At 42.8% G+C, this 12,073-nt stretch overlaps 1 protein-coding gene across 1 annotated transcript in view; it reads left to right on the forward strand.

Moving 5' to 3' along the window:
- Positions 1-10,509, forward strand: part of LOC134944184 (uromodulin-like) — a 49,162-nt gene extending 38,653 nt beyond the window's left edge. The window contains exons 9-12 of the mRNA XM_063932760.1: positions 3,606-3,814; positions 6,970-7,121; positions 8,933-9,178; positions 10,293-10,509. Of these exons, the coding sequence (XP_063788830.1) occupies positions 3,606-3,814; positions 6,970-7,121; positions 8,933-9,178; positions 10,293-10,509 (824 nt within the window). The remainder of the gene's footprint in view (positions 1-3,605; positions 3,815-6,969; positions 7,122-8,932; positions 9,179-10,292) is intronic.
- Positions 10,510-12,073: the final 1,564 nt, after the last annotated feature.

Raw genomic sequence — 12,073 nt, forward strand, 5'->3', positions numbered from 1 at the left:
ATATCCCATAGTGTCTAAATGAGTTGCAACATACATATGTCAAAGCTGGTGCTTGCTCTTCATTCAGTCTAATATGAGGGATAGGAACATAAGAGAAAAAGAAACTCTTGCACAGATTAAAGATGGCTAAATAGAGAGACCAGAATTGTATATACAGTACAATGTATAACATACAGAATACCGTATGAAAGTAACTATTATTTGTTGATGTGATCCAGATAGTAAAAAATGCATACTGTATATAGAAAAAGTACATAACAGAGACAGTATACCAATGAATGGGGCACTCTTTTTCCAAATTGTTTTTGGAAAAAATCTTACTTTTAATAATAACATAGAAAAAATAGAATCTGTACCAGTATACACAAAACATACAAACGCACAAAGATCATACTTCCTTACTTTTAATGTCTCCTCTCCAGGAGAAGCCCGGAGAGGAGACACTGCAGGAGACTTCAGGGGGCGGGGGCGGGCTGTGACATTATCAAGCTGCGATTTGTGGGTCCGCAGGAAGGGGGTGGAGCTAAAATGATGCAATTCGCATAATTTTAACCCCTTCCCCACTCCACGGACCCGCGAACCCAGGAGAGTATCTCTCATCCAGCCCGCATCACTAGGATGTGAGCAGGATGCGGGAGACTCGCCTACTCTTCCGGGGGTGCGGGGGGCTACCCCAAAAAACGGGAGCCTCCCGCAACTTCCGGGAGAGTAGGCAAGTATGACAAAGATGCGGCATGTAGTATTTGCACTGGTTATGGAAAAATGAGTGTGTAGAACGTATGTGAAAAACACAATTCAGAATGATTTAATGCAACAGTTCTAATATGCATGCATTATTCAGGTTGGTTAGCAAACCCAAAAAGTTAGCAACTGGCCAAAACCACATTGCACAGCAGGTGGGGTAGATGTAACATATGCAGAGAGATTTAGATTTGGGGGGGTTATATTATTTCTGTTCATGGTAAATACCGGCTGCTTTATTTTCACACTGTAATTTAGATTTCAGTTTGAACACCTCCCCAAACAAATCTAACCTCTCTGCACAGGTTATATCTGCCCCACCTGCAGTGCAACATGGTTGAGCCCAGGGCAGCCATCAGGGGGGGACTGTGGGGATTGGTGTCCCGGGCCCTTACAGAGAGGGGGGTCCACCCCTGGCTCCTACCGCCAATACCCGTAGATCTGCACCGGTCTGTGAATCAACAGCAGGCTGATGCGCAGGGAGGAGTTCTTAAAACAAGCCTTATCTGCTCATCAGCTCTCTGTAAACCGTTCCTGTAGGCCCGCAACACTCCACTTATATGTAACATCACAATGTATGACATCATATAGGGTGAAGCAGTGCAGCAGAATCATTTTATTGGGAGGGAGGGGCCCTGTCTATTTTGTCAGTCCCGGGCCCCACAATTTCTGATAGCAGCCCTGGTTGATCACAGTTGCTAATTTTTTTGGGTTTGCTAACCAACCTGAATAAGGCCCATAGTTAGGTATTTAATAGATCCTCAAATGTTTGGAATAAGACCTATTGGGATGTAGTTATGACTCCGGCGGTCGGGATCCCAACGGTCCGCATACCGATGCCAGGATCCCCACCACCAGAATGCCAGCAGGGGGCCAAGGACAATTCCCACTCAAGGGTGTCCACGACACTCGCCACGACATTCTGTGGCGAGTGCAGCGAGCACCGCATTCACACCATGGTGGGCGGAGCAAGCCCACAAGGGGCTTCATTGCATCCCCCTGCCAGCATTCTGGCGGTCAGGATCCCAACGTCGAAATGCTGACCGCCGGGATGCCGACCGCCAGTCTCCCATACCAAACGCGTCCTATTGGTACAGTGAATTTGCACTTCAGCTTGGACTGGGATAGGTAACACTTTCCATTTTTACTGATACAACTAAGAAAAGAATTGTTTATTTGTTTAGAGTAGAGCTGGAAGAGTAACTATAGTTACAGTATATCTGTGTTGGTGAGTCTAGCAGTGTTCTAAAGGAAGAATGCAAGCTCTTGTGAGCAGGACCCCCTCTCCTCATATATTGTTACATAATTATACAGCTTGTAGGTGGTAATTATGTATCTGTATGTCACTTTTATTTATACTATTCACTCTGGGATCCGGACTGAAAGTCGACAGTAACTAGGTCGACAATGTCTAGGTCGACCACTATTGGTAGACAGTAACTAGGTTGACAGGGTGTCTAGGTCGACAGGGTCTTTAGGTCGACATGTTCTAGGTCGACAGGTCAAATGGTCGACATGAGTTTTTCACAAATTATTTCTTTTTTTGAACCTTTTCATACTTAACGATCCACGTGGACTACGATTGGAACGGTAATCTGTGCCGAGCGAAGCAGTAGCGGAGCGAAGGCACCATGCCCGAAGCATGGCGAGCGAAGCAAGCCATGCAAGGGGACGCGGTGCACTAATTGGGGTTCCCGGTCACTCTACGAAGAAAACTACACCAAAATAACATTAAAAACTTATGTCGACCTTTTGACCTGTCGACCTAGAACATGTCGACCTAAAGACCCTGTCGACCTAGACACCCTGTCGACCTAGTTACTGTCGACCTAGACATTGTCGACCTAGTTACTGTCGACTTTCAATACCACACCCATTCACTCTATAGCCATGTAATCTGGGTTATTTTCCTTTGTATGGTGTAATGGAACTCATGCGGCACCTTGGAAATAATAATAATAATAATAATAATAATAATAATAATAATAATAATAATAATATAATGATGGCATCATAAGATTTTACAATACTATGGAGATCAGGGTGCCCTCAGTTACTACAGAGGACTACTCTTCCCTGATGGTTTATTAAAAGGACTATGGGGTCTATTTACTAAGCTTTGAAAGGAGCTAAAGTCAACGGAGATAAAGTACCAGCCAATCGGCTCATAACTGCCATGCCACAGGCTGTGTTTGAAAAATGACAGGAGCCGATTGGCTTTATCTCTGTTGACTTTATCTCCATCCAAGGCTTAGTAAATAGACCCCTATGTGTTGTATGCTCCCTGCAGCACTAATTGCTGGTTCTGGAATATGGGGTGTTGATTACCGGCTGGTGGACCCTTCAGATCTCATCAGTGTGCTTTTAGCATCAAGGTGTGCAGCTTGAAGGAGGCTCTGATTCTGCTTTAGAGCTCAGTGAGCCACCATCTTTCTGAAGCTCATGTTCAGCAGTGGTGGAAGTGTTTTGGTCACGTGACAGATGCAACCTATAGGAGTATCTTCTAGAAAAGGCGGACTATTTAAACCTGCTACTTCTGCATCCAGCACAGATTAGATTTAAGTGGCAATACAAATGATGATGGTTGCAACTGTGGACGGGAAAAACAGTAATGGTGTGACCATAAAGAGGGATGAATAATATAGATGGATACTCACATTAGCATAAAGTAGTATATCTGACTGCCACAAATGTCCACACTTGTGCCACTTTATGTCCAACTCAAGACCACTCTAAGCATGTACTGTATACGTAAATATAAATAGGAATTTATTTAATTTTCTATATGCAAAACAGAGTGTTAGAAAGAAATATTGTTGATTAAAAACATGTCAATACCAGAATTTTATACTTTCTTTTTCTAGCCTTGCAAGACTTGCGTCCTGAGCTGACATGTGGTAATCAGGAAATAAAAGCTACTTTCCTGCAGTGTCACCTGGAAAAGTTCAAATTGAACACCAAAAATGTACACCTGAGAGACAGTAGCTGTACAGGATTTTCAGATTTTAACAGAACAAAAATCATAGCTGTGTTATCCGTCTTGAAAAATGGAGTGTGTGGGAATGAGTTGGTGGTAAGTGATATCCATGGATTTTAACTAATCTCCAAGCCTTTGGCACACATAAATGTTACCACATTAAGGACCAGCATATGCGTGAGCAGGGGGGTGCCTGGTGCGCACAGGCACCCCCTAATGTCTGGCTCCCCGATCTCAAATGCCTGATACAGCGATCGCCGAGCAGGCTGATTACTGTCCCCTCTGCGCTGCACCCTGTCAGGACTGCATTACTGACCGGACACCTGGGTTAATCAAGGGTGCCACTGCCACCGGCTTTCAAAACTCCCGGCTCCACCTCAATGTACAAAAACAGCGTGATGTCATGCTGCTCGCACGCACACCCGTCACACCCGCCCACCTCGCTCCTTCTATGCTATGCCAACACCAGCCACTGATGAGCTGCAGCATGCAGCCAGCGTTCCACTTAGGAAGACAAATTCAATACTGGCAGGCGGTCGGCAGCAGCATTGACACGTCACTTGTTTTTCCAGCAGCAGCAGTACTAGTCTGCGACTGTCAGTGTGTGAGTGACTGACTTGTAAGTAAGCTGATGTAGCTTGCAGGGGAAAGAGAGGGGGAGCCAGACCAGGCTGAGGAGTAGCAGTGTAATTGCAGTTAGTGCCATCAGGGGTATTTGTTTGGTGCACACCACAACATCTGACAATGTATCTGCATTATTAGGATTGGTACAAGGGTGGATATTTTATATTGTGTTGACCATCAATAGATGGTACTAGACACGCCCAAAAGGCGGTGCTAGACACACCCCTCCAATGGTGCACCCCCTAATAAAATGTGCTGCGCACGCCTATGAGGACCAGATTACATATTTTCACTTAAATCCCTTGATTTTTGCCTCTACAAACCAATTTTCTGCCTCCTTGTTTAGCTCTATGGCCCTCATTCCGAGTTGATCGCTCGCTAGCTACTTTTAGCAGCCGTGCAAACGCAGAGTTGCCGCCCACAGGGGAGTGTATTTTCGCCTTGCAAGTGTGCGATCGCATATGCAGCCGAGCGGTACAAAAACATTTTGTGCAAAACAAGACCAGCCCTGTAGTTACTTATCCTGTGCGATGATTCTAGCGTCGGAGGTCCTGGAATTGACGTCAGATACCCGCCCTGCAAACGCCTGGTCACGCCTGCATTTTCCCTACCACTCCCAGAAAACGGTCAGTTGACGCTGTCTTCCTGTCAATCTCCTTGCAATCAGCTGTGCGAATGGATTCGTCGCTAGAAGCATTGCACGGCAACGATGCTGTTTGTACCCGTACGACGCATGTGCGCATTGCGATGCATACGCATGCGCAATTTTGCCGTTTTTTTTACCTGATCGCTGCACTGTGAAAGTCGGCAGCCTGCGATCAACTCGGAATAACCCCCTATATCCCAAAAAGTGACTCAAGCCATACTTTATGACTTTTTGGAACATGAAAAGTATTAAGGGAAAGAAAACACTATAGGCTAAGAAAATGACTATACTGGCCATTATTGCTTACTACTGTAACTAGCATCATTAATGGACATTACATAATACTTATTCATTAATTAAAGCTAACAAGAAATAGTCTTGCTTCATTTCCTCTCAATTCCACCATATCTTGAAGTTTATTCTTGAATGTCCCAGTTACTGTATCTGTTTTGTAGGTGAGTAGAGTAGAGCAGGGGCAGATTGGGAACTAAAAGTGGCCCTGTAATTTTTTTTAGAAGCGGTATACCATACTGTGCAGCCATGGCAGCATCACTGGTTGGCAGAGTTGCTGTAACGCATAGATGGAATAACAGAATAAATTGGGGCAATGCAGTGTACAGAATGTGGCTAAACTGCTTGTTACGTGACAACACACGAAACAGGCCCCACAGATATGTCGGCCTACCAGGAATCTTCCTGGTGAGCTCTATGGCCAGCCCGCCCCTGGAGTAGAGTATGGGGAACAGTAATGTCTGTTCTCTGGTACTAAGAGCCTTATTTAGCTTCAGTTGCAAAATCGCAATCGGGCGATTATCGCCAGACTGTGCATGCATTGTGAACGCATTGTGCGTGCGCGAAGGATAAATTGTGATCACAATTTAGTTGAATGTGATCACAATTTAGTGAAATGCGATTGTAATTTGATGGACAGGAAGTGACCGTATATGGGTGTTTACATGGTGTTTGTGGGGAGTGGTTGGAAAAATGCAGATGTATCATGGCCATTTTTGGGGCTTGTAGAGTATCTGACGTCATATGCTCTTGAGGAAGCTGGATGCTCTTTAACCAGCGAAATGCATAGAGCTTGAGCCTGATGATATTCTGGACTCCTGCTCTTCATCTTGGTAGTCATTTGGACACCTGCTCCACCACTGGATGTTGCACTACAGCACTTTATGCCTGGACCATCCCTTCAGCCATTTTTGGACCATCCCTAAGGCTGAGACAACATCAAGGGATCTGTGCCAGTACACAGTACATCCAGTAAAAATACATTATTTATACAGTAACTGCAATACATTGGAGAGTGTCCTAGCAAACCTTTTGAGAAATTGCATATAGGAGCACAGAAGTGGAACTGTGAATGACGTATAATTCTCATTGGTGGCTTTATCTTATGAACTTTTTAACGCATGTGTATATTTTAATACTTTTATTTTGTGTGGAATTTAATGAATAAATTGTGTTTATTATCTTTAAAACAAACCGTCCATTTGATATATGTTTTATTACAGCCAGCGCTGGTATACCTACTTCCTTTTTTTGCATTGTTTATCTATTCAAGAGACTTTGACCATCCCTATACCAGCTGCTGATGACAGCGCACTTGTATTATCTTCTAAATCTTGTTAGTATCTGACATCAGTTGCAATGGATTGCGACTAAAACATGGTGCTGTTGCGACGGCATTCTTATTATTCTGAGTAGCCCTGGGTCAACCGCAACTGACGATGGTACTCGATTTCTGCATATGCATCACAATTTTGCAAGTACATCGGTGCCCGTCTTTCACCTTTCTGGGTGGCTCTTCACGTGATTTTTAGCAGAAGCAGGATTGAAAAAAATCGCAATTTCTGTCTCAGTAGGACCTAATTCAGCTTGGATCACTAAGTGCCTATTTATTGACCCTAGAGTTCAGTCTAATTGTATGCAATAGTGTTTTGGTAATATTCTCATTAGTAATTTTCCTTTCATTACACAGAACAACAAAACACACATTATCTACAAAAACACAATTTATCTATCTATGGACTCATCGCTTGGCGGAGAGGATATTGTCAGTATAGATTATTCTTGTGTATACCCTCTGGACATACAGCTCTCTCTTGCAACAGCTCTTCAGCCCTTTTCAAGGTACAGTAACTATGCAGTACTGAACTTTAATTAGCAAGTAATAGTATTACATATCCATTAATTGCAACGTTCTTGTGAGAATTGTCTACACGCTATTTGTCACAAATAGTGTTCTCTTATTGTAGCTAATGCATGCTTTTCCTATCACCCCATTATACAGCACTGCTGAGTACAAATGGTGGCATAAACTAATGGCAAAAAGTGGTCAAAACTCAGAAAACTGTGAGGTTTTACTGCATTTCCCATATGTATCAAGCTTGACGTTGCCCATAGAAACCTATGGGCAATACCCATACAAACCCTCCCAGGGTCTGCTGCAGTTCGCACTTGTGCAGAAGGATTCCTAGCTCATAAATCTGGAATTCCTCATATTGTAATAGACAACACTCATCGGAAGAGTTTACATTTGCCAATCTATATGCATACAGCATTAATAAACGGTGCTATGCATGCTGTAAGCGGCGGGATGTATCATTAGGTGCATGGTACGTCTCACCCAAATTTATATTAAAAATAAGCAAAAATGTAAGACATACAGTACAGTATGGACAGCGTGTTATAAACCTGAGACAAACACACTTGTTTTCACATAATAAAAAAGCTGTAAAAACCTGCTTGTAAACTGTTGTCCTGGTTACTGAACACAGTCTAATGTGATGTGATGTGGATCTAGTCACACTTCACTCATTTTCTCCATTCAAATAATCTCAGCCCACTTAAAGCTGTTGTGAAACTAGCATTGCATATTCTGTTTTATTCATTTTATTTTCAAAGTACTGTATACAGTTACACCACAAAATATAAAAAATCAACTATCATTATTTCCATAATATAATATTGACAGAAAACAAGATTATGACAGCACCTGCCCTGCAGTAGACAAACTTTCTTTTTTGTAAGTAACTTCTTCTACTTTCTATAGCAGCCACATTCTGCTCTCCACCAATACATGTTTGTTCCACACACATAATAGATCTGCCATATCCGCACAGACTGTTGTACAGTAGCAGCATGTGTTCCACAAGTGAATATCCACTAAGGCATTACTACTGATTCCCAGAGTACAATAAATATATTTCATGCCATTAGCTATGTGGAACATGATCTATTATGTCTCATGAATACAGTACCTCCCAACATTGGAAGCCTCATCAGCAGGGCTCCACAGTACTAGATGAAATAGAGGTAGTCATCTAGGCTGCCAAGGTTTATGGGGTAATTCATGGACCACTGAATGAGTGAAAGAATATTAATCATTCATAGTTATTATTGTGACATGGTTGGGCAACAATGGTCAGTTTACAACCAGTGAAGCTGCCTACTTCTGTGTCCCCATGTTGGAAATGTTCTGGAAGTGCAAACACGTCTATGCTGACACAACCTGGAGCCAAATATGAGGCTCCATCCCTGCTCTACAAAAGGAATAAGTTGGTTTGTGGAAACACCTATGCTATGGTATGCCTGTCAGGAAATGGGGAGGGGAGGTATTTACATATGGGGCACCCAGAGGACTTGCTCCAGCATTGGTTTGTCACTGCCCATACTCTATGCCACCTCCTGACTAGTTGTATAATGGTATTGGACATTCTCGGCACTCTCCCCATTATATACACATTAAAAATCACCTTCCAAAATCAATTACATTGATTGCTGATTTTACTCTTTGAGTATTGACTTTAACTAACTTTAACATTTTGTTCTAGTTCCACCATTAAATGATCTGTGCACAAAAAGTAATGACATTATTAACACATTACTAAGACACTTTTTATCAGGACAAAACCTAATGCAGACATTATTTATTGCTACAGCTCAGTTGATGTTAGTGTGGAAGGCACAGGACAGCTATTGGCAACTATTGCCCTCTACAAAGACTCAAGCTACAAGGCACCCTATGAGGGTACACAGGTCCTACTGACACCTAAAACCACTTTGTATATTGGAATCCTTCTAAAATCAGCTGATAATGCTTATTATTCTGTACTGATGAAAAACTGCTATGCCACACCTTCGAAAGACTCATCTACCTCTGCAAAATACTATTTGATAAGAAATAGGTAAGTCACAGAAACTCTGATTTATTTAACGCTAGAACGTTAAGTAGAACATTTAGGGGTCTATTCATGAAGCAGTGAAAAGAGTGGAGAAGTGAAACAGTGGAGAAGTTGCCCATGGCAACCAATCAGCTGCTCTGTACATTTGTATAATATACAAATTATAAATGTTACTTCAGTGCTGATTGGTTGCCATGGACAACTTCTCCATTGGCTCATTTCTCCATCCTTTATACTGCTTCATGAATACGCCCCTTAGCGTTCTACTTCGTATTATTCAAAATACTGTTATATGTCTTTCCTTTTTTAATTTTCCATTATTGTATATTGTTTAGTACTTGTAGTCCGTGGCATAGCCAGGAGGGTGCAGTAGGAATGACCACTTCCCCAGCAGAAAGCAATGCCTAATCGGCACCTATGACTGTCCCAGTAGCGCCCAGATTCTGAGTTCCCAAAAGCATTGCAGACCAGATGTGATGATGTTGCAAAAGTGCCGATGTGAGACTGGAAGAACCACTAGCATCAGCACTGCAAAGGGAGCCACAGAGCTTAGCAAAAAAGAGGGCTGGAGATGGCATGCATGAGATAAATTAGTGTATATGCGTGCTTGTGTATGTTTGTGGTGGTGGTGGGGTGTTGTTGAGAGCACTGTACAAAATATAGAGACTGGGGCACGGTGAGTGGACAATGCAAAACATACACTTGGGGGAGGTGTAGCACAGGAAAGAATGTAAAGATGGGGGTGTGGGGGCAGAATACAAAAACAGAAATTGGGGGATTGTACACTACATGACATGCAGATGAGGGGAGAATTTTTTTTTTGTGGGTTGTTTGGCATATGAAAAATAACACACATTAAACAGGTTAGAAAGTGGGACCACAATACAGGATACACAGATAGGGGAGACCAGTGCAGATTAGTGGGCATAACATTGGACATACAGATTCTTACAGGCTTTATAAAGGGCATGCAGGAAACTCCTGGACCTGGCAAGTCAAAGTTTCCATGTTCATTCCTCCTCTTATCAAAAGACTGTTTTCAGTATCATGTCAAATTGTATTAAATTTCCAAATAAAGCAAATAATCTCATTGTTGTTGGACACTGATGTTTTACAGCTGCCCCAGCAAACAGGACTCCACTATTAATGTGATTGAAAATGGAAACTCTCAGAATGGACGCTTTTCAGTTCAGCTCTTTCAATATGTCAAGGATTTAAATGTCGTCTATTTACACTGTGACATTCATATTTGTTATAAGACCAATGAGACCTGCAAACCTGTGAGTACAAGCCACATCAAACAAATGTACTGTTACAGTGTACCAACAATGTAGATTATGGCCAAACAATTTTTTTTTTTTAATATCAATAGTTTTTATTGAAAAGAGGCAAATTTATGAGGTACAAAAAGAAAAAAGGGTGTGTGTACAATATAACACAATGTAGAGGAGGATGGAGGGGGAATACATGGGAGGGGGGAGCATCCAGTAATTCAATGGTGTAGGCACTTTGAGAACATGAAGAGCAGACATAAGAAAAAAAAAAGAGTACGTAGGGAAAGAGAAGAAAGGGGACAGCTTCAGATGGCGGACATACGGAAAGGGTTAAATATCAAAAAACTCTGGTACAAAAGTTATGTAAGAGTATCAGACATAATGCATTAAGAAGCATATCGTGTGGAGCAATATAATCCAATAGGTGGATGCAGAAGCATAAAAAGAGAGAGGAGACAAATAAAACTTTGCGACCACTTAGGGAAAGAGGAGAAAAGCAAATAACATAAGTATATTAAGGAAGATATTCAGAGAGCCGACATACGAGACCATCACTCACTAACAGGGTGTTCAATTAGACTAAAATGAGGTGGATCACTGTAAGTTGGGTTGTGGAAGTATTGGGAACCTGCTCCGGTATTAACAAACTCATGCCATGGGGACCAGCGGGCCATGGGGGAGGTAGCGGAGCCGGAAAAAGGGATGTATTCAGTTTCCATGAGGTAATGGTGGTGCGTTTTGTGAATAACGTTTAGCAGAGCAGGGGATGCAGCCAGGTTGCTTCCATAACCGAGCAAGATTGGCGCGAGTTGCTATTAAGATGTGGCCTAAGACATATCTATTTGAAGGGGGGACGAGAGGGGGAACAATATGAAATAACGCTACAATTGGATCAGAGGTAAGTTGAGTATGGAGAACCGTATTGATCAAACCAAACACCTCGGACCAGTATTGCGCAATTACTGGGCAGGACCAAAATATGTGGTAAATGTGTCCTATAGATCCGCAGAGTCTCCAACATTTATTGCTGCAAGTAGGCCAAAATCTGTGCAAACGGTCGGGGGTCAGATATAGCCTGTGGATTAATTTAACATGCATTTCAGTGTGGTTCAGGCATTGGGACATGGGCCCTCATTCCAAGTTGTTCACTCGCTAGCTGCTTTTAGCAGCATTGCACACGCTAGGCCGCCGTCCTCTGGGAGTGTATCTTAGCTTAGCAGAATTGCGAATGAAAGGATAGCAGAATTGCGAATGAAAGGATAGCAGAATTGCTATTACATATTTCTTAGCAGTTTCTGAGTAGCTCCGGACCTACTCACAGATTGCGATCAGCTCAGTCTGTTTAGTTCCTGGTTTGACGTCACAAACACGCCCTGCGTTCGGCCAGCCACTCCCCCGTTTCTCCAGCCACTCCTGTGTTTTTCACTGGCACGCCTGCGTTTTTTAGCCAAGGCCGTGAAAACTCTGAGTTGCCGCCCAGAAACGCCCCTTTCCTGTCAATCACTCACTGATCATCAGAGCGACTGAAAAGCGCCGCAAAAGCCACAGCAAATCTACTAAGTTTTGTGTTAAATAACTACGTGCATGCGCGCTGCGTTCCATGTGCATGCGCATTTTGCAACAA

This window comes from Pseudophryne corroboree, chromosome 7 (assembly GCF_028390025.1).
Source record: "Pseudophryne corroboree isolate aPseCor3 chromosome 7, aPseCor3.hap2, whole genome shotgun sequence".
In the NCBI taxonomy this organism is placed as follows: Eukaryota; Metazoa; Chordata; class Amphibia; order Anura; family Myobatrachidae; genus Pseudophryne; species Pseudophryne corroboree.